Raw genomic sequence first — 27,822 nt, 5'->3', positions numbered from 1 at the left:
CCGGTTCTCCACCTTTGGAAGCATGTTTGTCCCACAATACTGTAGATATCTTTCTCTTCCCACTTTTTCATGAATTTTCATTAGAATATTAAAACTAGAAGGTGAGGACATATGTAACTCAAGAACTGACATAGTAATTTCAGGCCATTCAAGAAAACAAAGAAAAAGAAATCTCTGAAACACAATGAACTTTTTTTTTTTTTTTTTTTTTTTTTTTTAAAGTTTTCATGGCCTTGAATCAGTGGAAGAAGTTTACATCCCCAGTTTTTATAGATAGGCTCCAGGATCTTTCTGGCCTTCGAAACTGTGAAACGCTTTGTCCTCATGTATTCAAGACAGCCGCCTATGGTAACAGAATGGGTGCACGAGCTCTTAACTCTGACCAGCAGGGAAATTAGTGACAACAGAGCGCAGATATTGCCCATTTCTACCAGTTCAAGTGCACATGAAGACCTGTGGCAGAGGCTCATATAGAAGAAAAGGTTTTATCTTGGGTATCCAACAAAATAGAGTTTTAATTTTTTGTTGTTGTTTTAAAAGGTCAGTATAAGTCAAGTTCAACTGTCAATCATCTCAGAGAGTTCAAGCAGGAGGTCATCCTCGTCCTTCCCTGGATCCAGATCAATCTCTGCTTCTAGTTTGCCTCCAGAGATTTCCCAAATCAGCTTCTCAAAGTCATCTTCTACAGATAAGGGTGCTTTCCCAGCTGTGGTGGAGCTCAGCCTGCGGGTCTTTACAGCTGCTTGGGAAGAGGTTGGGCTTGACATCTCTGACTGAGCCACAGAGGCTGCCTGGCTTCCTATACGCATCTCAGGGCTTGGGAGAAGAGAGTGAAATTAGATATTTTTTCATTGAAAATATGTATTTTGCTAAACACCCTAACTGCAGTGTTATGCCCCACCTCCCACCACACATGACTCCACTCATTTGGAATTGCTGTGTAATTAAGCAGTGGATGTTTCCAAGTCCATCATAACACAGAGCGGCACATTCTCAGTTTGGGGACCTAGACATGACCGTGATTGTTAGGCCAGACTTTTGCTAGATCCCCAAATACTCTCCCTCCACTTATATTAATTTACTAAACTTACTATAAAAATGAGAATGGATAAAACTTTGTGAACTGTTTGTTAAAATAGATATCAACTATTTATTCCATTACATATTTGGATATATTTGGTGCTCTTGAAATTAAGATGCTGACAGCAGTGGATTATTGTCAGCCCTGATTCGACAAGGTGCTGTATTGCACCTAGCTCCGAGTTTCCTTCTTCATCTAACATTCCTCTTCTGTCACAAAGACTTTTGCCAAGACATGCATTTCATCACAGAGAACGCCGGCAACTAGATTAGCATTTTATGAGGAGCCAGCAGGAAAGTCTTCCTCTATTATCATCCCACTCCAATGCTACCCTGGCCTCTACCATCAAACCAGGAAGAGCCCATTGAAAGCTATACCAATTCATGGTCATTAAGAAAATCAGCTCAAACGTTTTAAAAGATAATCCAAAGGAGAGTCTGCTAAATAGTTAGAAAATTACAGCAGAACAGGTTGCACAGTTTAACAGTTATACCATGACTTTGATGGTCTCAAATTCATCTTCCAAAATGTCTGGCACATACTGTACAGGTTAAACCTCTCTAATCCAGAACTCTCTCACCTGATAGCATCTGTAATCCAGCATGATTTTAGTTAGCCGGATGATCACTTATCATGGGTGTGACCAAGTTTCCTGCAGTCCCATAAAGTTATTTACAGCTACCAGTCCTGGCTCTTCAGTGTTCTGTGCTGTTATTTAGCTGTAATTTACTCCTAAATGTCTTCTAAGAGCACAGGAAGCAGCAGAAGTGTTGGTAATGCTATCAGAAAATAGTGATTTCCCATGGTCCAGCAAATTCTCTCATCTGGTACAGGTCAGGTCTCGAGGGTGCTAGATGAGAGAGGTTCAACCTGCACTGAAGTTTCAAACTGAAATTCCAGTGGTAATTTTTTTTTTTTTAAACAAGGGGAGGAACAAGTTGAAGATGTTACCTGTCTTTGGATTTTCTTCTTTCAGGTACAGGCACTGGACTATCCTCTGGCAGGGCCAGATCAGTAGCCTGGGAAAAAGCAAGGTGGAAGTTAAAGTATGCAAGTAAAATATTTCTCAGCAGATTTCTTTCCCTCCAGCATAATGCCTGCACCATCCTTGCACGGCCATATCATTGTGGAGCTCCATGCCAAAACAAATCTGGGCCTTCCAGACACATAAGCACCAAACTCTAGGCGTGTCAAAGGCCTGACGTCTTCAGCATTAGCTGACTAGCTGAATCCACATGTTAGGCACTTCTCTCCAGTGAGAATGCAGTTAACTAAAAACATTACAGAAGTGCTGTTACCCATCTAATAAAAGATGGAGGAAGATGCATCAAAAGCAGCCCATGATATGGCAAGGGACTCACATCTGGACAGAACTGCATCCCTATGTCTGTATTCCATCATCTCTTAGGGGTAGGGTGAATCACTTCTGTTGAGCTTTCACTGGAGGATGCCCACCTTGTAAATAGAGTTCCCTGTAAGCTGAGCGCTTGGGCAGTCACCCAGAAGAGATTCAGGTGCTGATTAGCACCTGATTAGCAGAGTGCCCACTGCCACCCACTGCTGACAGCATGTGTTTCTACTGGGGAAAGGGGGGCACATTTGCACATGGCTTTGATGCACATAACAAAATCTATTCCATCCAGGGATGGAAAAAAATAAAGGGAACCCTGCTTGTATGTCAGTTTCCTTACCATGGTGGCCTTTTTAGCTGGGAGCTCCTTTGAGTCACTGCTAGTGGTGCTCAAGGGTTTCACAGATGCAATGGCAGAAGGATGACTTTCTGCCACTTTACGTTTCAGTGCCTGCTTTGCAGGGGAGACAGTTTTCACACCTGATGGCTTCACATTCACCTTGGGTTTGGCTGGATTGTAAAAGCAAAGGAACAAAGGTTAAATGGATTGATGCAGTACTCTTGCTCCTCTGTAAAACTTGCAATGAGTTCAATGCACAAAACCTCCTAACCCCCAATTAACCCTTTAGTAGGTAGTCAATATGTAGTCAGCAATCGCTAAAAATGCTAATTGATTTACATTTCCACAGGGTCTCATCTTATCCGTTCTCACATATTTCAGAGAAATTCCTGCACCTCCACTCACACAGACATCTGTGGTATGGAACATATGAACTATATACCACAGGGATGAGCAATAATTTTTAATGGGAAGCCCACTCCAAGAATTTGGTTAGAGGTCAAGGGCTACAGTCTTCCATGCCCTTGACTGCTTACCAGCAGGTGCAGGGTCTGAGATACAGCATGGGTGCAGACAGCAGCTTGGGGTAAGGGATAGGGGGTGCAGAGGGGAAACCAGCCAACAGGAGCTGCAACATTTTGTTGGGGGCTGGGCAGCATGCAAAGCTTCTTCCCCAGTAACTGTTCACAAACAGGGCCCCACAGCCAGCTTTTCTGAGCAGTGTGCAGGACAGGCAGGGAGCCTGACCGAGGCTCCCAGCGGGCCACGGGCCAGATATGCAGGCCACGGGCTGTATTTCATCCAGCCCTGGTATAGCAGCACTACTCAACAGTCAGGGATGAATTAGTAAACCAATCAGAATTAAAGGGAGAAAATCCAGTCAGCATCAGGATCCTAAGCAACATTATTTTTCACAAGGAACTTCACTGAAATTCCTGTGTTCACAAATGAAAGCCATTTTCTAGTTAGATTTTTTTTTTAAGAAAATAGGTTGGGAATTTTAGGGCTCTTGAAAAGACAAAGGTTAATATTGACAAGAGCTGGGCAGAAACTGAGCAGGCAAATTCTGGGTAGGGTTTCCTCTCCCATCCTCGTCAAGGATTTGCCAACCTGTCATACTACTGTGCCAATGCAGCTAAATCCAGACCTGCAGTAACTCCGTTTACTGCTCCATTCTTGTACTGAATCAAGGCTGTCATTTTGCCAAATGAACAAACAATGAGTCTTACTGTGCTATGCTTGTGGCGATGACAAACGTCTAACTGTGCCAACACCGCATAATGGGCACTGACCAACTTTCCCTGAAAATAGTGAGCATAATAACTGCGTCACGTTGGAAAGAAAATAAGTGATCCAGCCCCTACAGTTAAATCCCTGCTGCAGAAAATATCACACAAAATGACATTCACCTTTAGCCTTTCGTTCCAGAGACTGTAGCACTGAACCCTCTGGTTTTGGACTGTCCGTCACTGCTTCCTCTGATTTCACAGTCAGTCTCTTTGCAAACCGACGGGTTGCCCCAGGCATCACTGTGGATTCAGGACCTCCAGCCACCAGGCTCTTCTCTTCCGTCATTTGTTCCCCAGGGGATGAGAGGGCAGGTATTTCCTTCTGGAGCTTCTCCTTCTGCCGTGGCTTCAGCTGCCGCTTCTCCCTCAGTATTTCTTCAGGCCTCTTCATTTGCACTATAGAGTTGCTTGCACTCTCATCTGAAGGCTAGGGGAGAAAGAAAGGAATAAGATGGAACACATCTAGGAAGGCTTTGTAACAAAAACCTTATCAGCACTCCCTCTGGAGAGGACAATGAGCTCAGCACCACCCTAATATCAGCCTGCTGCATTCTGGCAACCTGTTGCCATATTCACAGACACGCTCATCTGTATCACAGAAGTGAAACCCACACAGTCAACAAGTCCCAGCATGGCTAGTTCCTTGACGAGAGCAAGAGACTCTAGCTGCAATCTATTGCATTCTCAGTAACAGTCCAAGAGAAACAGAAGCTGCCCATGCTGCTCTCAACAGACAGCAGACTACCACTGTTTACAAAGTTCTGGAAATTAAAAACTTGCTACCAGGGCTTCTTACTCATTACTAAGTATAAATAATGAGAAATTTAAAGCCCTTTCATCACTGCAATGTCCTGAAATGTTGTCACAGGCGACAGGACTCTGGATTAATCTCAGCACTTAGATGCAGAAACAGACAGACAGTCTCACTGCAGTCATGCTGGTACGCAGAATGCAAGTATTACCCAGGATACATTCTGACTTGCAGCATTGCCTATATTCTCCAGAGACTCACCTCTGCAGCCTTGTCTGCTGAGCCAGTTCTGGGGGGCGGAACACTCGACTCCACCAACTTCTTTTCTTCCTTGCCAGCTGCTTTAAAACATCCCAAACCCACACTGTTAATTCCAGGAGTCACGCTGGTTCTAACACCATAGATGATCTCCCGAATAGCATCTCACACCACTGTTTTCCAACCTTTTGGGGCAAATTCACCACTTGAATAGACTAAGAATTTGGCTGCAGCTTGTGCTCTACAATCTTCCACTAGTTCAAGTTGTACACAATGAAACCCCGAGGTTTGGGTTTCATGAGACATCAGAGAACTTTAACTTCTAGCTGAACAAGTGCTGAGATGCCCCCAAGCCCTTCATTTAATGTTTCCTGTGAAAGACCCTTTGTACAGTGCAGAGGATGGATGGTGTGCAAGGAATGAACAAGGCTGTTGTCTGTAGCACCTCTGCCTTATTTGCTGTAGGAGTTGAAAAGTGTGTAGTAAATGGGCAGTGGACAGTAGAATGAAAAAGGATGGTCTCGTGGTTAGGCGGATGAATGCTGTGCTGGTGAAGTGGATTTTGTGCTTGCCTCTTCCCCAGAGTTCCTGTGTGACGTGGGACACCTCATTCAAACCAGTTTTAACAGCTGGCTAGTAATTCCGTGTTCCCCATTTTCTGGGTTCCCACCATAAGACACTTGTGGTTCGAGATGCACAAATGCTGAGCACTCAGAGGTCAATGAAACTGAACTTTGAACACATGAAGAATTCTAAAAATAATATGCGCTGAAAAAAAAAATCAAGTCCTAGATATTTCAAGATAGGCACCCAAAATTAGTGGATAATTCTGGCCTTAAACTCTCACCATGCCTCAGTTTCCTATGCATTGTTGGTTTGTAAAAAAACCAAAACATGCACGCTCCTACCTTGCAGGGTTGTTGTTAAGATGCATACCTTAATGCTCGTGAAACACTGACTGCAACTTTATTTTGAGAGGATCACTGAAACTCCCAGAACTAAATGAATTCTGGATTTAGTGAAGAATTTGGGGCCTGAGGCCATATATTGAATATTGCATGTTGTCCTCTACATTAAATAATTACGAATTAATTAACTGAAGCAGGAGCCCCATAGAAGATATAGCAAAATATATCTATAGCTGTATATATCTAGATATATATAGATACAAAAGTAAAGACTACCTTGCATATGCATAAAAGGAGTCAGTAAAGCTGAATGGGCCACCTTAATTCTAGCACTTCCAAACTTTGACTCTGCAACTTTAGTTATCTTTAAACAGTCTTCTAACTAACATGTAGAAGAGTGAGGACTTCTGGAGTAAACTGAAAATACCAGCAAGGAAGGGGGAGCCTGATGTCCCACAGCGATGGCCAAAGCATTTGTTACCTGTCAGCTTTGTAACACGCAGTAATCTCCTCCCCCGGGGAGTAAGCTCAGGTTGTGCTGGTGTATTTAAAGTGGTCTCCCCACTCCGCTGCATCCTCAGGGCTTTCTCCTGCTTGATCTCCTCCAGTGTTTTAATACGCACCTCCCCTACTGACTTGGCTTTGCTGACAGACTCCTCCAGTTGCCCTTTGCTGGCTTTAGGAGGAGCTGCAGAAGCCTGCTCTTTGGGCTCACTGTCTGTCTTCGGCTTGGTAGGGCTCTCCTCTGCTTTCAGCTTCTCCCCATCTTCCAACGGCCTGTTTTTTTTCTCAGCCAGGACCTCAGAAAAGGTTTTGATTCGTATGGGTGGGGAAGGCCTCACTCTTGGATTGGGATCTTCTGTTTTACAAGACTCTTCAGGCTTGGGCTTGGTAGGAGGCTCTCCCCGTCTCTGGCTGGCTTTCTCAAGACGGATTTCCTCAAGTGTTTTCACACGGATCTCGCCTGCTGGCTTTGCAGCTCTCTCTGGTGTCACCAAACGAGAAAAAACCCATAACATTTAAAGAAAAGACTGTGACCAGCATAGTTTAAAAAAAAAAAAAAATTAAGTAACTGTTTAGGGTCCCCCTCAAAACCCTATAATATCAGTGTTAAAAGAGAAAAGAAACCACTTCATAACCTAAACTTGTGAATGCCATTTAGGGTAGCATGTACATCAAACTATTGGGCACATTCACATCCCTCTTCTGTTCACAACCCGTTACTGCTGTGATGACAGCAGCACAGAGAGAGACATCACACACTTACATCTGCTGCCTTCTACAGGTTAAATCTCCCTCATCCAGCACCCTTGGGACCTGATTGGTGTCAGTGCAGAGAATTTGCCAGACTATTCTCTAGAAGCATTACCAACGTTTCCACTACTTACTGGGCTCTTCGAAGATATTTAGTGGTAAATTACGGCGAAACAGCAGCACAGAACACTGATGGTCAGTACTGGTGTCTGTAAACAAACTTTATGGGACTACAGAAAACTTGGCCACATCCATGATCAGTGGTCATCTGGCTAACTAAAATCATGCTGGATTACTGATGTTGCTGGACGAGAGTTCTAGATTAGAGAGGTTCCACCTGTACAACTACCTTGTGCCTTGACTAGCATTTTCAATCCCATCTTTCAGTTTCCAATTTGCATTCCACTTGGCTCCAAGCAGGTTTCAAACACGTGAGCAAAGCTTGGGATAGAACAAGTAGAACCCAACTAGTTGTCAAGAGCTAGAACTCTCCTTACGGCAGATATCGGCATTCTAATGGCTAAGGGTAGAGTAATGTACATTGCTGAGAGGTGGCAGGTCAAATAAAAAGGGTGAGCATCAGCTTCAACCCCCAGCTGTTACCTGTCTCCGTGCTAGCCTGCTCAGCTGGCAATCCTAGCCTCTCCTTAAGAGACCTGGGGACTTGAACTGAAAGAACAAAAACAAGGAAGTTAGGTAGGCTGCATTTATACCTTACATGGCTCCAAGGAGACCACATCAGTGAAACTCAAGAGTGATCTTGAGAAGCTTCATCTAACATACAAAGAACCAAAAGGGAACCACAAACTGAAGCCTGCATGGAACAAATGCAAAGATTTCTTAAGCAGCAGTACCTCTCTTTGGTGCTTTGTCAGTCTTCTCCAGCAACTCAAGCTTCTTTCCCAGCCTTTCGGCAAGGCTACGCTTTAACGGAGGGCCACTTGCATCTGTAAGGCCAAACAAATTGGAAGAGAGTCAACAGCAAATATGTGAACATCTTCACAGGAGCATGTACATAGGAGGACTTGAAGACAGGGGAGTGTAGCCAGACAGCCAGCCCCCTCTCAGACCAGCATTGCTGGGAACACAAGGGAGCCAAAACAACAGGGCACTTAACATAAATTCCAGCACAGCCTTTGAAGCTGTGAGAAGCACAGGTGTGCTGCTACAATGTGCCTCTGGGAACATATACAACGATTAGGCTCACAGCAGACAGAGAAGCTGTGACAGACATGGCTCTTAGCCCCTACTAAATAACATGATGCACACACACCAACATCCTAGGTGGGAAAATATTTACCCTAATAAAAGGAATGTCCAGTAGTCGAAACTTATTGTTTCTCTCCCTTGCAAGTGTAAACTACTCTTGCGAGAGCTGGCGTCGCCCAGACAGACCAGCCCCAATTTGGCATAAGAAAGGAGAAAGAGAAGAAAGGAGTACAGAGGTATAAGTATGGGACCTACAGCACCATGATTTTTGAGTGCTTTTCACTATCTATCTGCTGGTCAGATAAGTGACAGCCTCCCAAGGCTTCTGCAGCTAAAAGGGTCCCTGAGCCTTGTCCCTTATTCGTCTTTCCGCGGAATTGAGTGACCGATCCTGGCTTGGCACCGCTGGAATCGAGAGATGCAAGGAGGGTAAGACACACCCACACCTGATCTCCTATCTTTAGTGTACACATATTTTGAAATAGAGCTCTATATTTTGTTTTCTTTCTTTGGGATCGTGGCTTCAGTTTTGTAACTTGTTTATGTGTGTAACATCTATACATTTAAATAAGTAGGCACTAGCAATTTTGTAACCACATGATTAGAATCTAGTTTAATAAATTTTGGTAACCATTTGTGCATAAGCCTGACTTGTTTCTCTGGTTTACTGTAAAGCAGCCAACACAATTAAAGAACCTCAGCCGTTTTGGCTATAAAGCCTGGCCATTAGGTGAGAGTACTAAGAGCCTAGCGTTGAGTTGTGCCGCCTCCACGGGGCAAACTCTTGGGGCGCCTGTCAGTCAATCCTGACTGCCCACTGCGAAGGGGCTCTGAGCTCTAGCAGTTAAAGTCACGGGTGTGGAAAGGCTCTTAGTGCTGCCATTGGGGCACCTGTTAGTCAGTGTTGACTGCCCACTGCGAAGGGGCTCTGAGCTCTAGCAGTTAAAGTCATGGGTGTTTAGGACCTTGGGGCATCCGTCAGCCTAGCCCGGGCTGCCCGCCGCGAAGGGACAGTGCGTCCTAGCGGTTAAAGTCACGGATGGTATAAAACGGGCATAGCTGGCACCTCACCAAACATCCTTGGCCATCAGCTAACAGGGAGTCACCTAGAAACTCTGCTCTCTTCACCTTGCATGCTTTAATTTTTTCTGGTTTTGTCTTCCAACTGCTAACAGCTGCTATTTCTACTTCTAAGCTGTAGCACCCACCTAGCACTATGGTTCTCACAATGGAAGCAGCATTTTGAAACCCAAGTAGCATGAGATAATGGTATCAGGATAAGAAGCTTTCTGAGAATTTCCCCTAGTGAAGCAGCTGCTAAATCATGACAGAACTTTCCAACCTGAAAGACCCCAAAGTACTTCAAACTATTTTCCTAGAGTATCTGAAATGTAGACATCTTTCAAGAAGGGCACCAGAACAATCCATCTGCACAAAACCAGGGATGGGCAATCATTTTCGCAGAGGGGCCACTTCACAAATTTTGGTACTAGTCACAGACTCAGAAGGGGTGGGGCCTTGGACAGAAGGGTTGGAGCTGGGGCTACAGAAAAAGACAGTGTGAGACAGCGTGAAAGAGAAACATTGGGTGAGACACAAACTTTGTGACAGATTGTGTGTGCTGCATTGTGTATGTGACAGTGACTGTGGGTATGTGAAACAGACTAGGTATAAGTGACAGTGACACACAATGTGTGTGCTGGATGCTGCTGCATAAGTTTCTGAGAGATGCTACCCTCTGTCTTTAAGGGAAATCTTGTCCTGTTCTGTTGTCTCCCCGCCCCAGTCCCTGCTCTGCAGAGATGTGGTACAGGGGCAAGGCAACACCCTGACTTCAGCACTACCCTCTTTCCCCAACCCCTCTGCACAACTAGCAGGTGAATGCTAGGAGCAGCTTGGCTGCTGACGGGACAAGGTGGGGAGGGGCAGCTGGACACATGCTGCTGGGTGTAAGTATGTAAGCTCTGCTAATCAGCTGGGTGGCTGGGAGAGAAATGCTCGGCAAGCCGGATCCAGTCCCCGGGCTGATTTAGCCCACCCTTTACCAAATCCCTCAAGGCCAGAAATTACCAAACAGAGGACTTGATGGTTTCTAAGTTAAGTTAAATAAGCAGAGAATGTAAGTGGCTGGAATACCCACACTGCTTCAGAGAGCATACAAGCTGCACAGAGGCAAGAATTGAGGGCCGCTCAGATATTTAATTATAAACCTTACCCTAAAAGCTTTCTCCTCAAGTTTGTCTGTTCCTAGGGTTTCCCTGCAATTCCCCAGCTGTTAAGTTCCATGTTCTCCATTTTCTAAAGACACACTCCATCCCCTTTCCACCCTGGGTAGAGTTAAAGATCCAGCTATCAGCATCAATTTCTCCTGAAACTTACGCAGAGCTGTAAAAACTGCCACCCTACTGCAGACTAGCATCCAGGTAATGGTAGAGTCTCATACAAATCCATTTTTCCTTAAACTAAATTCCTGTCGCTTTATTTTATTCCATAAAATATATTTGGTTTTACAGTGCATGCTCCATACTCAGCATACCCAGAAGCATGTAACCTACAGTAGTAGAGCTGCACTGAGCCTTTCAGCTGTAATGGCAGGTGGGTGTTGCAGATTACAACTTAACTGTATTACCAGAGATGTGCAGAGGAAGCTGTCTCTAGCCAGTATTATTTCTCTGGCCTACAAGTTCTTACCTATGATGGGTTTCCGTTTTCCCAGTCTCTCTGAGAGATTCAATCGAATCAGAGGCTCCTCACCTGGGACAGTAAAGCATAAGCATTTTTAATTTGGAAAAATGGCGAGCCATATATAGCTAGAAAACCATCTTATCAGTTTACACAAGTGATAAGTGTCCCTTCATAAATCATGAGGCTTTGCCTATTAGCAAGGAAACAAAAATGCATCACAAAACATTTTTACAATTACAATTTGTAAGCTCACTAGTAAATTGTAGTCTGGGAACTCGCTTCACCATTCTGTAATTAAGGCTCTGATTACAACTGTGCAACATTGTCTGGAAGTTGCATACTGTGCACATTAGGGAGAGTCTCCTATAGTAGAAGTATTCACAAAGTTATATTTACTTTTTCCATACAAACAGTATGCCCCCCTGAGACCACAACTGCCATATCTGGGCTCAAGTCTACTAAACACTTGAGGATTTATTCTTTATGAGGGTGACCCCAGCTATTTCATAGCAGCAGGTCTCTTGCTGAAAAAAATTGAACCTTGCATTGTCTTACTTCAGACTAGTTCGTAACACTCTCTCTTCCCACCCACACCCCTCTCTGCTTGTTTCCTGCTGGCTCCCTCTCCAATGCCACATAGCTTCTTTGTAGCTGCTTCTTCTCATTAGTTGTCTAGCTCTCTTCTGTTTCTCTCTTCTTCTGCCATTTGCTGTATCGTTGTACAAACACTTGTCCTGATCCTGCAAACACTTAGGCTTATATGCAGCTCTACTCACACCAGTAGACCCAGGTTGGGAGTCAAGTCAAGCATACAGCATCATGGTCACATTTTGTAACACTGGCTTATTGTGGTTAACTAGAGCACTCCTCTCTTACGCTTTAAAGGGGATGTTCAGAAGCTGACAGTCCTGATGCAAAAGTGAAAAATTTATATGCTTCACCAAGTATCAGCCCTTTCAGATGTTTTGATATATCCCAGGACTCTTCTCTTAAAAGAAAACCATGAATTTTCAAGCTTATATAAAGTCCTCAAAACATTTTTCAGCACCATCAGTAGCAGATGAACCCCATGTTGGCCAGAGTGAGAAGACATCTGGACCAGTACAACACCCACAGGAGCCACCCATATGGAACCAGAGAAAGAGGCAGAAGTTATTACCTTGTTTTGCAGACAAGGTTACAGTCCTGATCACTGTCCGTAGGTTTTCTTTTTCTGGACCAGGAATGGTCTGGGATTGGAGTGGCTGAACGGAAACTCCAGAGGGGCCTTCTGATCACAAGTGATAATGTGTTAAGTTAGTGGGAAAATAGTTTATAAAAAGCCAGTCCCTTACAACATGAGGAACAACAGACAAAATAGACTCTATTCCAAAGCAAACTGATTTTAAATCACTTCGACAATTATTTCTATACAAACTGAAATCAAGGTTCAGAACATGCAAGTGAGGGTGTATAACAACAGCTTTATTTAGCGACTTCACACTCAGTCAGTTGCACATCTGGGCCAAAAGAGAGGAGTAAATACAAAGGACTAACAGAATAGTCCTCTCCATGCTGGAAAAATAATGGTCTCTCTTGGGACAGAAATGCCACTGAATTTGAGGGGAGGGAGAGAACTCACCACCTTGTTTTTGTGCTTTTTCCTTCATTTTCTTGGACTTGATTTCTTCAAGGGTTTTTATTCCAAAATTCAAATTGTTATCTGAAAACACAGAATTGTGAATGAACCCAAGACTTAAAAGTAATGTGCATGTATATGAATCCTGCCAAGCTTCTCAACATTTACTGCTCTTTATTAACCAAACCAAACCTAACCAAACCAAACCAAACCAAACCAAACCAAACCAAACCAAAGCACTCAAGTTCATGGCCACAGAATTTGGGATAATTTGGCAGGGTGCTTTATCTCAAAATACAGCAGAAGCTGCATTTTTAAGAATTATCGACATCTGTGGCGTAAGTGGCTTGGCTTATTTTTAAGATTTTTTTTAAATAACCAGTGTAGGGAAATCCAGGCATTGAACTCCACTTTGGTCTCCTGTTCTGGTCAACATGCCTATTTCCCAGAATGCTCACCTTCCAGAGCTATTTTGTGTTCCCATTTCTGCCCCTTACTCACCATTCTTCTACAATATGCAGCTATCAGAAAATGCTACTGCATAACCATATGAACACCTTTTTTCCCTTCAGAGCACCCTTAGTGATGTCTGTTTGAGAAGTAAGACCCAAATAGCTACACTGACATGGTAATTTAAAAAAAAATAGGGAGTTATTGTCCAGTGACTTGCACTGGTATATAAAAACAAGCAGTCCTGTGGCACTTTTTAGACTAACAGATTTTTTGGCACATACGCCTTCATGGGCAAAGATCCACTTTGTCAGATGCATGTTCCACAAAAGCGTATGTGCCAAAAAATCTGTTAGTCCATAAGGTACCACAGGACTTCTTGTTGTTTTTGTGGATACAGACTAACATGACTACCTCTCTGATAGTGGTATAAAACAGAAGTAATTCAACTGAAAAAAACTGACGTATTTCAGGTGAACTGGCCTGGTGACCTACATGCTAGCTCATGGACCTCTCCATGTGCTCCTAAAATTAATGAGATTAAAATAGTGACCACCAAAATGAATTTTAAAAAGGTAACCTTAAATGTCAGACTATGATTTCTGGTTTAAATGCCTTCTGGGATTGCTCAACAGGAATTAAAAGCATTTGAAAAGAGAATGAGCTAAGAATTGACTACTGACTGAGTTATCCTGTTTGTGACCACAGAAAAGCAGCTTATTCCCAAGGTTCACCTTATTAAGGAGCTCAGCCAATAACCAGAATTCAGGATTTTGCCAAGCAGACCACAGAGGTGGTCATTCATTACATTTGATCAACACCTAACATGATGAGGTCCAAGAGCCAACCTGGCGGTGACCTGTAAGAGCTCCTGCAATATAAGCAATACAATACCTTGTTTTGAATTAGCACTGGATTTCCGAGTAGAAATGATCCGCAATCCATTATGGGTTTCTGTAGCTGGCTGCTGAAGAGGTGTTTTAGTTTCATCTCCTTCTTCCGAAAGTTGATCTGGAAGGGATGAAATGTCAATTCATTCACAGTTAGCATCAGAAATTGTACAAGATTCTATACTCCTTGGGGCAGGGAAACCAGGAATCTTTTAGCAGCAGTCAAGGTTCATGACTAGAGCTACCAAGTGCAATGGTAATACAAATAACTAATATCCAAATCTTGTGCTTTCAGACGTCAGCACTTACGCAGAACCTTTCATGTATTGGGTGGCAATGAAGCAAGTACTCTCTTCCTTTTGAGAAAGGGGAGGTATTCAGAGATTAAGGCCAAAATGGACAAAGTTTTTAACCTCTGACTTCAAACTTTAAAAAAGTTGGCCTAAATGACTTGCCCTACTATGACCATGCCAAACCTAAAATCTAGGTCTCCTGATTCAATTCCTAACCCAATCTCTATACAAGGCTACTTCCTCAACTGACTATAAAGGTCACTGAGCTTAAGGAAGAAATTCCCTTCCTGTTTCCTTGTATGAGACCTTAGAAAAGCTTTCCTCCAATACTCTAGGTATTGGCCACAACCCAGTGCAGAATGCTAGACAGAACCACCAAAGGACTGCCTAGGTAAATAGAAGGCTGATTACTAGGCTCCACGATACATATAGCACTGATGCATTTGCTGACTTAAAACATAGGAGATACAATGTGCTTTAGAGATTAAGTCTGCTCACCATCATCATCTTCATCATCATCTGCAGCATTGATTACAACGGGAGGATGAGTGGGGCTGGGAACATTTTCGGAGTTTTCCACTTTCATCACCCCCCGCAGCTGGGGGGAAGGGTTGGACTGGACAGACAGTTTATTCTGCTGCAGTGAGATCTGGGTCACCTTCGCCTCGTCTTCTATGGACTCAGTCATACTTGGCAACACAGCTAGAATAACAGTAGAAACACTTGTAAATTGTCTATTTAAATAAAACCTTGACTCCAGGGCTTCACTCATTTCCCAACCACAATCCATAACACCTTCCAGACTTGCTGTACTCTCCTTCACTATGAGGGAAGAGACTCCGCTCAGTATGAATACACCAGATGACAGCACTCTGAGGGTCTGGCTATTATTCTTACAGCCCCGCAAAGCTATCCCTCTTAGCACCTAGTGAAAGGCTGAGAGAGAGGACAGTCTAAAACAGAAGAAAAAGGTCAATACAAGAAAGAGAAGAAGCTAAGCATAAAAAATATTGGGTGAAATCCCCTCCAGCTACTCATTTCAGTCTTGACAACATCTGGAGAGGCCCACTCCTTATGCTCAGGATCAGCAGCTGGTTAGTAAAAGTCACCTCTTGTACAGCACCAATGCTGTGACAGAAGTAACCAATTTACTTCATGTTTTGATAACATCAAGACTTCTGGTCTCACAAATTAAAACAAACCAAGGCAATGGATACTTTGCCTCTTGAGCCAACAAGTTTTAATATCAACATCGACAGTATGTGCTTGGTAATGAAGCAAAGCAAATGTAATATTTGCTGCAGTGGTCTCAGAACCGATTTTTAAATACACACTTTTGGCATTTTAGATTAGATTGATGTTCCACTTGAAACCACCACAGATTTTAATTTCTATCATGAGCTGCTTTTGTTTTTCAACCACCAATAGCAGGAGCATTCAGAAATATTTGTGCAAGGACAAATCCAGAGGTTGTCTCTACCCAGATCCCTGAATCTTTGAAGAATTACCAAAGGATAAAAATGAAATAACTCACTTTTGCTTGGAGGTAAGAAGAGTCCCTCAATGTAGCGTCCCTTGTTGTGATGGAAAGCGCAATTTGATTTCTGACAGCCCACTGGCTGGTTCTCCCAGTAGCAAGGGATCTCACTGCGTTTTTTCTTCAGACAGACAAAACAAAGACACACATAAAATCACCTTGGAAAAGCTATGAAGTTATGCTGTTATCAGGTGGCATCGAAGTGGCATTAGAACTCTCATAGAACAATCACAATGCAACATTGTGACTTCGTTCCACAGCTCAAACTTGTCACAATAATATTTCAAGACACTATCAGGACATCACTTCATGACTGAAACTCTGAAATAAAAATCCAATCTAGTGCTCTGGGCATAGACACAACCTTTAAAAAAAAGCATGACAATGACCATTTGTCATCTGTCTGTCATGACCTTCCTCCTTCCTTTCTCTACCTGCTAGTCTATTATAGCCCCCAACAAAACCATGCAGATAACTGGAGAAGTCAGAGATGGAAAAGACCCATTAATTACTTCTAGTTCACCTTTCAAAGAGCTAGTGCAGGATTATTCCCCAATGCAAGGGCCACTGCAATTTTAAGTAATGCAACCAATGTGACTACTGTCACTTCCACTGATGAGACTCTTTCAGGGTAGATATTGCAGAAAGAGAAGGTTGTTTTTATGTTTTTTTAATTCAGCTCTTTAGTCTGAGCTTTGAAGGGCAGAGCTGCTTAGAGCACGTGAAACCGACATGTGAAAATGAACCTACCAGGACCTTTGCCTGTGACTCTAAATTACCGTTCCATTTCAAAATGATTTAGATAGTGCCAAAGTAGTGTGCTTACACTGAGGAGCCATCAATCAGATTCACTTGTATGAGGTGCTAAAATCGTTTATCCTCTCTGTGGTTTGTGTGCAGCATAAGTATCTGTGACTAAGCTCCAAAACATGGAGTCTCATTAACACAAGCTTAATTGTAACCAGTTAACTGAGCACCAGATAGAAAGCACTCTCCAAACACATACTTGCAAAATGAACACTTACATCAATCTCCATGTGCCTAAATCTGCAGATACTCCTGAAACAGCGTCCTTCCTGCCAGAGCGTGCAAACAGTCTCATTTCCCAGCGCAGCTTCACAATGACGGAAGGGACAAGCATCCCCCTGGGCCAATGGGACAGAAAGAAAAAGATGTTGCAACCTGAAAAGCACCAGTACAAAGGATAGCTGGAGAAGTGGAACTTTCTGAAGTGAAGGGAAGAGGCTCAGTGACTGAACTAATCCCATTGTGAACGAAGAGAAAAACCAGAAGAATCAAGAAGAAGAAATGTAGCACAGGAAAAGTACAGAAATAATTATGTCTCCAGAAAAATCTGAAAGGATCTTCCTGACATTATTTTAACTCGCTATCTGAACATTAGACAAACAATTCAGAGGTGGGCACAATGAAACAAATCAGTATATATTGTGGAGAGGATACAAAAACAAAACAAAAAAAATCAATAACCACTTCATATAAAAAAATAAGAAAAAAAATCAATGTTTACATCCTATTCCCTTCAGCCAATCTCTACCACCTTACTGTTGCGTTTACATTTGATGGAATTCTGTCTATGGTATCATCGTAAGAGCTATAGTTACTCGTGTTAATTTTTCAACTGAGAAGTATTTGCCACACTAAGAAATTCAAAGTTTAGGTACCAATCAACTTGTGGTGGGCAAAGTATGATGCCTGCAGTCCTAGAAAAAAACTGACACTGTTTTCCTGCTGCCATACAGAAGGGCACAAATGTTTCTAGATCTGTTCTTTGTAGTCATGTCTAACTTCTGGATCTTATTCATCCAACAATGAAACAGCTCATAGAACAGGCACAATGGGACAGGAATTATTTTCCATGCTGGTTTATTAGGCCACAATGAGCACTAGTTAGCTCTAGAGAGAGGCACAATGATTTATTTGACTGCAGAAATCAACTGCACTTAGTGCCACTGAAGGATTGGAACTCATCTCCCTCCATAGCAAGGCCAAGTGGTTTCAGTTCTGGGTCTGGGTTTACTTATCCTTACAAGGAATGAATACCAACATCACAAGTTATTTGTACAGATTAGTGACCCACTGTTTAAGAAGTGTTAATCAGTATTGCTGCCCAATGAAACCAGAAGGAGGGTTAAAGGTTAATTCAATCAATTAAATAAATTAAAAGATTAATTAACAGATCATCAAGCATTATAGGTATACCTTAAAACTTATTCTTTGCCATAAGAGATGGCTATATATAACAAAACAAGACAGGCATATGGGATACAAAACTAGCTATGACACTTCAGGATAGATTATACTTTCCAATCTAACTATGAGATAGGTAATAAATTGCTTGAGAAACTCTATTAATCTATGTTTAAAAAAACACACCTTGGCACATGTGGAATAGAAATAGAAGTAGCAATCATCTCCTTGTTTAGACATGCTGGACAGATTGTTTGAACAAGCTCAAGTTATCAGGGCTACTGCTCACACAGATGTCTTCCTCTCTTAGTGAAAATGGGCTTCACCTTTCTTCTCCTTCTTCAGACTTGATCAGTGAAATCCTCTTTAAAAAGTAACCTTGGAGAAGGTGATTTTAGAAGAATTTAAAAAAAAAATGGATCATGTGACAATGGATTGTGTAACAATACTATTTGACAAGTTCAAAGGGACAGTATTCACCCCCTCGATACATAGATAAATCTCCCACCTCTGAAATACTTAAGTCATATGAGTTTTGTCTGAGATTTTAAAAAATTTTTTCTCGTGCCCTTATTGACAATAAAAACTATTATTATCACAGAACAAATTGTGCTCAATACAGAGTTAAGTGCAGGATTGGAGGCCTACCTCTGAAGGAATGAATTGTGCCTGGAAAACACCCCATAACTATTATTATAAATCATAATAATTAAAGAATACAGCTTCAGTTCTGGGCCCTCCCTTCCCACCACTAGGCTTTACCATGGGAAATTAAACATCTACAGATTAACATACCTGGATATCCTCGGCAAGAACATTGGTCTTCAAAGACATCCAATTAATTTCTCCTGTAGGCTGAACCAACACTCAATCCATGAATTAATAATAAAGGGATATAAAGAATTTTCTCCTCACATTGCCAAGGAAATCTCTCATCCACAATTCAGACACAGGCTGTGCTTTTACACATCTTACAACTACTGCAGGAAGCAAGTCCATTTGAATACTCTGTCAGACTGGAGACAGCCAGGGTTAGTTAGCTCTTCAAAAACAGTTCATTTAAAGATGAACTTGTGAATCAAAGTGGCTGCAAAAATGAAGATCCATCTTCTACAGCCGGACAATTTAAAAAAAAATTTTTTTAATTTAAAACTCAATAAGTTCCAATTTCTGGTCTTCCAAGATTTCTTCACCTATTAAGAAAACACAAAAACCTTCCCCCATCTTTATTACCTGTACAGCAAAAACAAACTTGTATGTATAAACATACGTGTGTGTGTCTACACACACACACACACACACAAATGTGTTTATACATACACCAATATATGCAAATATGGCTAAAAAGGATATATTTGGGGCTATTTGCCACTTAAAAATGCATCACAAATTGTGTCAAAATGGGGGAATGGCAAAAATAGAGGTGTTATAGAAGTGTCACACAATATACTTTCAGGCCAATGCCTTATAGCATGGGTAAGTTTGGATCTAGCACATCAATATATGCATGTATACACATGCGAACAGTATGTCCATATTTATATGCAAAAGTATGCATAGTATGCATAACCTGATATCCATACTGTAAAGAACAACATGTAGCTCTGGCCAGATATTTAAAGTTGCAATCAAGCACAGAAAGCAGTTCTAGGACACAGCAAGCTGGAAGAATTCGGGAACTGCTCAGTTCTGAAGAGGCACATCTCCATAAGACAGAATTTGGAATGGTTCTCACTTTGATTTTTGAAAGCCAATTTTAATTTTTTATATAAGTTTTTTTTTCAAATACTACTGGTTTGTCACCATATACTGTTCCCTGATACATATCTCCACTATTATCCACTGCTGTGCGATTGCAAAGGCCTGAAAGGATCGCTTGGGTCCAGTTCTTAGCAGCCAATGACTCTGACACCATTAGGAACCTAAAGGTGTTTCCAGTTACCCCAAACATTTTGATTTCACTGTGAAATGAGACATTTCAGTTTGTTTATTTTTACTGAATCTACATTTTTGACCATGGGATCTAAACTTTGAGATTCTAATTCACATATCATCAGAGATACTGACAGGACAAGGTGGAGGAGATAATTTCTTACACTGGACCAGCATCTGTGGCAAGAGAATTTGATTCAATAAAATATATTAACTTATCTACTTTGCCTTTGTAATATCCTGGGACTGACACGATTTCAACAACACTGCATATATTAAAAGTACTGAGACATTTCAATGCTAATTTTCCTCTTCTAATTCTACCTTAGAAGAAACTGAATGAAATAGTTCAGACAAATAAATAATAAAAGAATGGACCTTTTACTCACACATACTAGTGGATTTTTCCAAGGCTCCTTTTTTGGGGGTGGGGGTGGGGGGGTCCCTAAATCTGAAATAATGAGAGGAAAAATTGGGTTCTTGTATTAGTTATCAATTTTGAACTTTTGACAAGGGATGTTTTTTAAGTCCTTCCTTTAGTATCTAAGCAACAACTCACATAAGACTTTTGTTATCTTTAAAACTGGATTTTGCATCCCAGACAACTTGTCTACCTATAGCTAACTACACTAACATTCCCTTAACATGAAGTTAACATATATGTTAGAAATATCAAAGTTTTGCCAAATCCACTTTCAGTAATACCCTGTGGAATTCAATGCAATTTTGAAGCGTGAAATGCTGCCACATAAATTGAAACATTTTTGGCAATTAACTGATAATGCTTTAAGGTCTGTTGGATAAAGAAAATCTGAGGTGCACTAAGGATCTGCTGATATAAAAAGGAGCAAAGCTTTGCTTACATAGTACAGGACTGTAGTAGTACAGGATTCATTACAGTGGGACATTTTGTCTCTGCAGCCTTAATTCACTGTACCTGTACAATTCAGCTGAGTGCTATTTTTGATTATTCTTTCAATGCATTGTGCATGTTACCTTCTACACTTTGGCAAATACTAAGTACTTTGCATATAGTCCAAGGTTGGAATTAGCCTTACTGAAATTGTACTACCCACAAAATTAAAATAAATAAATAAATAAAAAAAAATCCAACAACAAGAAAGAAACTCCAGCCACAGTACTTTACAAGCACTACAAATTAAAAATGCTGACACAAAATGCAGTCTTCCTTAAAAAATGGAAACAACTTTTCAGTTAGAACAGCAAAATACAGGAACAACAGAAAATCAACTGAGCTAGCCTTTAAAACTTAAAAAAGAAATGAATAACTCTGGTGCACTCAGCACGCTTGCATCAGAAATTGATTAAAAAATTCAAAGACAATCAAATCCCAAGAATTGCATTGGTGCACACGTTGAGACTGAGCTGCGGTTCACACTGTCATTTCATTTTGTACAGGAGCTTAGTGATAGCTAAACAATAATTAGAGACAAGTGAGAAGAAATAAAAAGCTGGGCTCACAAAATTTACCCTCACTCAAGGAAGACAATACTGTGAACATATGCTCAATCCATTTCAGAGCCTTGCCATTCTCAACACTGAAAATTTAGGCTCCCCATCTTTTCAGTTTGCCAGCCAGCGTTAGTCCAGGGCCTTTCAACAGCATTCTGGGTTGATGAGTAAGAGAAGACTAGAGAGGGAACATGTTTATGTCTTAATAGGTGCCAGAAGGAAAACTATCCAATTACTACTGCCAGCATCATGCTTACCAACTACTGCACAAATTGTATTTTGCCCTCTCTTTATTACAGACTTCGTTTTGAATTCTTAATTAAAAAAATAGTTATTTTCATTTTATATTTTATTTAAAAACCTATGTGGTGGTTATTAGGACAATCTGAACACAAGATCAGGAGGCAAAACTCCCAAATTTTAATCCTGCCGTTCTCTCTAAGTCAGGAGTTAGTTTTAATGGCCTGCGAAAGGGATGTAGTTCTTATTTACCTACCTCCCCGGACATTTGGAGGATATTGTAAAGTGCTCTGAAGATGGAAAGCACAAAAAGTGCTAGATAGTAAGAACTGCACAAAGTAGCCCAAGGCTCCAGACTTCAAGCATACCTTAGCGCATAACAAACTACAACTTCCAACTCTGGCTCAAACATTTCATCCACGCTACTCTGAGTGACCTCATCCTCCGTATCAAAGCCCAAGGCTAGAGTGGAATAATCATAATTAATATTTTTAAGTTCATTTTAAGGAACATTAACTGTTCAATGTTGTCAAAACATGGACTAGCACAGTATTCTGAAACAAGGTGTCTGGCAGTGCTGAAGACACATTCAGAGTGCAGGCTACAGGGTGGGCAACTGAGATTATCAAATAGCTACTTGGGTTAAGGCAGGCCACCTTCTCAGTTTCTCATGCCAGTAAGTCAGGGGGTCATTTTTAACAACTATCCCTGGAGCCGCATCTTTAAAGTACTCTTCTACCACCATTGCAGCTGATGGGCACAACAGCCTCTTCTTGCCTATTAGAGATGGACCACTTGCAGAAGAACCACCGAAGGGACCTGAACCAGAGTAATCTTCCTTAAAGTGAAGAGCAAAAGGATTGGTTTCAATAAGGGATGAATGGCCTGATATTTCTGTAGCTTCCAAAGAGCAACCCTTCACTGAAGTGCACATATGCTTTAATAAGGATATGTTTATAGCTTATCAGTTCAGTACCTTGTGGAAGAAATTCTTCTAAGTTGTCTTTAAAGCAGGAGTCTAATGAAGTAGCCAAGATGTAATGCTTGGATCTGAGCACAGCACTCAGCTGGGCATCAGTTTCAAGCCTTACAGACAAGTCATCCACCAACTCTAGCGCTACAGTGGCACCTTTGATTTGAAAGTTTTTTCGCATGTTCTTCAGAGTCAGAAGCAGGCAATGAACTAATGGCAGCACCTGACTAAGCCCTGCAGTACACATGCTCACTTCCAGGGTGGCTTCTTCAAATGGCTCAAGGATGTCACATAGATGAGCCATCAGACACCACTGAAATGAGGTCAGGATGACTCCACTTATCTTCCCCATGTGGTGTTGCACGCAATAGTCACGTACTGCCTTCTGCTGTTCTAAAAGTCGCCTCAACATATAAAAGGTGGAGGTCCACTGAGTGGCTACCTCCTGCTTCAAGCTGTGCTGCGGAAGATGGTTTGCATGTTGGAACTCCTGCAAAATTAGATGGGCCTTAAATGGAACGATTAAAATGATGGCAAACCTCTCGAGCTGCTGCTAACATGCTCCTTGTGCTCACAAAGGAAAGTCCCGAATGACTAAATTTAAATAATGCATAAAGCATGGCACTTGGGTCAAGTCACCACCTCTCACTGCACGCACAACATCGGCAGTGTTGTCAGAAACTACAAAACCAGGGGTAAGGGAATTGGGGGAAAGCCACACACCGATTTGGTAATTTAGTTCTTGTAAAATACTTGCTGCTGCATCATCTTTAGCAAAACCAGTTACACAAAGAGCTGCCTGCTTCCTGCAGCTGGGAGTTCTGCCAGCATCCAGACGGGAAGACAGCAGCATTTCAAAAGACACCCAATGGGCCATCACTATCAGATAATCTGCGGTTGATTCATGGGTCCACATGTTAATGGTTAAGTGAACATTTTTGCACTCAGCTTTCCTCAGAGCCACAAAAATCTTCTCTCTCACAATGCTGTATAACTGGGGCACAGCTTTTGTGGAAAAGTAAGTTCGAGATGGCAGATGATAGCCTAGTGCCACTATCTGAATTAATCTCTGGAAAGCCGGTGTAGACAAAAAGGAGTAGGGTTGCATATCCTCAAACATGAGTTCTGTAATAGTCCTATTTATCTGCTGTGCAACTGGAATTTCACAGTATTCAATTTTCTTCTCAGTCGTGCGTATCCTACAGTCTTGCGGAATCCCAAAGTTGGGATTTATGGCTTTTTTTTTTTTTTTTAAACCAAGCATCAGCTTAGGAATTAAATTTGGTCCATGGATACCCAGGCCTTGAGATGTTACACTGTAACTGGCTGTAAATTTATCCCTTGGATATGAGATATAACTCAAAAGGTTCTGGGACAAAAAAGTGACAAGTCCATCTCCCTAAGAGCAACAGAAAAATCCTCTGCAGTTTCCTCATCTACACTGTTAACAATAGTGCCATTCGACTTGTTGTCTATAGCCCAGTGTAGTGGATGCATGGCTTGCAGATGTCGTTGCAGTTTGGACGTGCCAAGGTGAGTGCCTGGCTGGCCTCGACTGACACTCTTTTTACAGACATTAGAAAACAGCCCTGCAGGTGTACTGAGGATCTATGTAGAAGAAGTTCCAAACGGCAGACGTCTTGGTCCTGGCTCCTGGCATCAGGGCGTGTTTGCCATTATTGCTTTCAATGAGAAAACTCTCTGTCTTCTCCAGATGCCCCAGAAACGACTATTGCTGCGGCTGCACTGGCAGCAGTTCTTGCTCCAGTAGGACCTGCATCTTTGGCAAACTTTTTGGAAAGCTCTGGTTTTCCTGGGTGTAACTCATTAACTTGCAGTCCTTTCTTTCTTCTTTTTTTGTTGGAAAATTTGCCCGATGCCTTTTCGGCCCCATCACTGTCAAAGTGAACATTAGAAATACATTCCAAACTCCTGTTACTGCTGAATCTGTTTTCAGGAGCAACTGGTGACATGGGCACATTGAAAGCATATTCGTCTTCCCCTATGCTGTTTCCAACAGTAGCACTTATTTTATTAGCTACGGTCCAGTCCACAGAATGCTCGGCTTGGAGATGCTGCTGAAGTGTTGAAGTGCCAAGGTGGGCGCCTGGCTTCCCACGGCTGACGCTTTTTTTACATCTGTTGCAGATGGCACAACAGGCACGCTGGGGATCAATGTGGAAGAAGTTCCACACGACAGAAGTCTTTGCTCTCATACCAGGCAACAGAACCCGTTTTACTGTATTGTTCTCCATAAAGAAGCTCTCGCCATCTTGCTCAGAGGCAGTAGGCACGACTACTGCAGCTGCAGCACATGCAGCTCCAACAGCACTTGCTGGTCCCAGACCTTTAACAAACTTTTTTACACAATAGCAGTTTTTTATGGTGTGGCTTTCCCTTAGTCCTCAAACCCTTTTTTCTTTTATGCTGGGCTGGTTGCTCCAGCCCATCTACCATCACTTTATCAAAGAATCATAGAATCATAGAACACTAGGACTGGAAGGGACCTCGAGAGGCCATCGAGTCCAGCCCCCTGCCCCAATGGCAGGACCAAGTACTATCTAAACCATCCCTGATATGCATCTATCTAACCTGTCCTTAAATATCTCCAGCGATGGAGATTCTACAACCTCCCTTGGCAATTTAGTCCACTGTTTGACCACCCTGACAGTTAGGAACTTTTTCCTAATGTCCAACCTAAACCTTCCTTGCTGCAGTTTAAGCCCGTTGCCTCTTGTTCTATCCTCAGAGGCCAAGAAATACAAGTTTTCTCCTTCCTCCTTATGACTCCCTTTTAGATACCTGAAAACCGCTATCATGTCTCCCCTCAATCTTCTCTTTTCCAAACTAAACGAGCCCAGTTCTTTCAACCTTTTTTCATAGGTCACATTCTCTAGACCTTTAATCATTCTTGTCGCTCTTCTCTGGACCCTCTCTAGTTTCTCTGCATCTTTTTTGAACTTGCGGTGCCCAGAACTGGACACAATACTCCAGCTGAGGCCTAATCAGCACAGAGTAGAGCGGGAGAATGACTTCTCGTGTCTTGTTCACAACACACCTGTTAATGCATCCCAGAATCACGTTTGCTTTTTTTGCACCAGCATCACGCTGTTGACTCATATTTAGCTTGTGGTCCACTATAACCCCTAGATCCCTTTCTGCTGTAGTCGTTCCTAGACAGCCTCTCCCCATTCTGTATGTGTGAAACTGATTGTTCCTTCCTAAGTGGAGCACTTTGCATTTGTCCTTATGAAACTTCATCCTGTTTACCTCAGACCATTTCTCCAATTTATCCAGATCATTTTGAATTATGACCCTATCGTCCAAAGTAGTCGCAACCCCTCCCAATTTGGTATCATCTGCAAACTTAATAAGCGTACTTTCTATGCCAATATCTAAATCATTGATGAAGACATTGAACAGAACCGGTCCTAACACAGACCCCTGCGGAACGCCACTTTTTATACTTTTCCAGCAGGATTGAGAACCATTAAGAACTACTCTCTGGGTACGGTTATCCAGCCAGTTATGCACCCACCTTATGGTAGCCTCATCTAAATTGTATTTGCCTAGTTTTTTGATAAGAATATCATGAGAGTCTGAGGCAGAATGGGCACTGGGAATAATTTCCAGACTGCCAGCACTATTAAACTGTTGCATATACTACTGGGGGAGACTGAGAAGATTGGCACACTGAAAGAATACGCACTCATTTCCCTATTTCCAAAATTTATGCCAGAACTGGGAGTAATTTTACTATGGGATTATTGACAACTGATCTTGCCCCTTCAGCAGTCTTTTTTGAGTGTCTGGAGGAGTCAACTTGCTCTTGAACCAGTTGCTTTAGTGGGTACTAAAGGAAAAAAAAAAAGATCTAAGGAAACACCTTGACACCAACTTTTCCCTGAAATCCTCAAGTATCTGGCACCAAGTTTAGCACTGTCTATTAAACCTGATCAACTGCATACACATTGAACCTATTCACACTACATAGTGATAATTCCAAGTCGCCTAGTTTCAAAATCAACTATTCCAAGGATATTTCATTTTCATAATCAAACAACACAGCATTCTACTTTGAAAATAAGGTTCATAGCTCAACCCCCGAGTGCAATGTGCACCCACGCTCCCCAAAGCAGCAGCTTTGGGAATGATTTCCCAACTCCACATACTGACAGACAGGATAGGAGATGCTATTTTTGTATTTTCATTCTCAATTAAAAATCAAAGCTGACAGAAGCGTTTTGTTGGTTTGTCTGCTGGTCTTAAGCCGCCAAGGCCAATGTCACCAACTATTTGATTTTGCACGTATTCTGAAGTCAGCTAAACTGGGTGCAGCCAGAGTTAGTCTCGATCCTGAGTTCAATCCCTTTGGGGCACTGCTGTGTGCAGCCTTGCAAGACTACTAGTTGACAACAGGTTCCTTTCCAGGACCCCCCACCCCAGGAAAGGAGAAGCACAAACCTTGAAGCCTAAGGACCTTGGTACTGACAGGATCTTCTCTTTGCTCCACTTAGCAGCTGGGGCTGACCCAGGGACTCTGCGATCGCAGGAGTCCCCCGAGGAGTTTGGGAAAGAACTGTCACTCACACCCGAACCCAGAGAGGAGAGGGCCCGTGCCCGAGCCCTGGCAGTGGCAGGGGGCCTGCCCGAGGAAACAGCCGCTCTGCAGCTTCCCCTAGGGGCTGCTCCACGGATCCCTCAATCCAAGCCGGGGGGGGGTCCCTTTTTCTCAAGGTGGATTTACTCCCCGAAACGGAGCCCCACGCCACAGGGTCCCGCCCGTCCCCCAGCTCTCTAAGGCGCTTGGCCCCAGGCTGGGCTGGGGGGTGGGTCTCACTGGCGGGAGGGGAAGGGGGACGCGGCCTAGTCGCCCCCGGAGTGGGGGAGGCCCGGCTTCAGCCTCGGGGGCTGGTGAGGGGCCGCCCCTGGGTCTAGTAACGGGCTCTAGTTACCGGCGAGCGGGGACTTTACCGAACCCCACGGAGCGGTCGCCTCCGTCGCGGCTGGGTCCCTCCCGGCTCCGCTGTCTCCTCGTCCCCGAACCTTGGGCAAAGCTCAGGCCGCCCGCCGCTGCCAGCC

At 42.7% G+C, this 27,822-nt stretch overlaps 1 protein-coding gene across 8 annotated transcripts; it reads right to left on the bottom strand.

The window, feature by feature from the left end:
* Positions 1-494: 494 nt before the first annotated feature.
* On the bottom strand, positions 495-27,822 carry ZC3H11A (zinc finger CCCH-type containing 11A). 8 transcript variants are annotated; one of them, XM_074977868.1, is made up of 18 exons: positions 20,444-27,822; positions 18,918-18,977; positions 18,309-18,500; positions 16,940-17,059; positions 15,912-16,035; positions 14,876-15,079; positions 14,089-14,205; positions 12,748-12,828; positions 12,286-12,396; positions 11,133-11,195; positions 8,087-8,179; positions 7,836-7,901; positions 6,460-6,963; positions 5,074-5,153; positions 4,182-4,488; positions 2,773-2,942; positions 2,033-2,100; positions 495-816 (listed from the first exon to the last, which is right to left on the bottom strand). In XM_074977868.1, exons 3-18 carry the CDS (start codon positions 18,360-18,362, stop codon positions 558-560), a joined length of 2,421 nt encoding a protein of 806 aa, XP_074833969.1. In that variant the 5' UTR covers positions 18,363-18,500; positions 18,918-18,977; positions 20,444-27,822; the 3' UTR covers positions 495-557. The 8 variants fall into 8 exon arrangements, with proteins under 8 accessions (XP_074833969.1, XP_074833968.1, XP_074833970.1 ...); XM_074977867.1 differs by having other exon boundaries at positions 18,918-19,232; positions 27,696-27,816; XM_074977869.1 differs by having other exon boundaries at positions 27,696-27,809.

This window comes from Carettochelys insculpta, chromosome 26, assembly GCF_033958435.1.
Source record: "Carettochelys insculpta isolate YL-2023 chromosome 26, ASM3395843v1, whole genome shotgun sequence".
Lineage (NCBI taxonomy): Eukaryota > Metazoa > Chordata > Testudines > Carettochelyidae > Carettochelys > Carettochelys insculpta.
The sequence above is the reverse complement of the archived record's forward strand: the minus strand, read 5'-3'. Positions and strand labels throughout refer to the sequence as shown.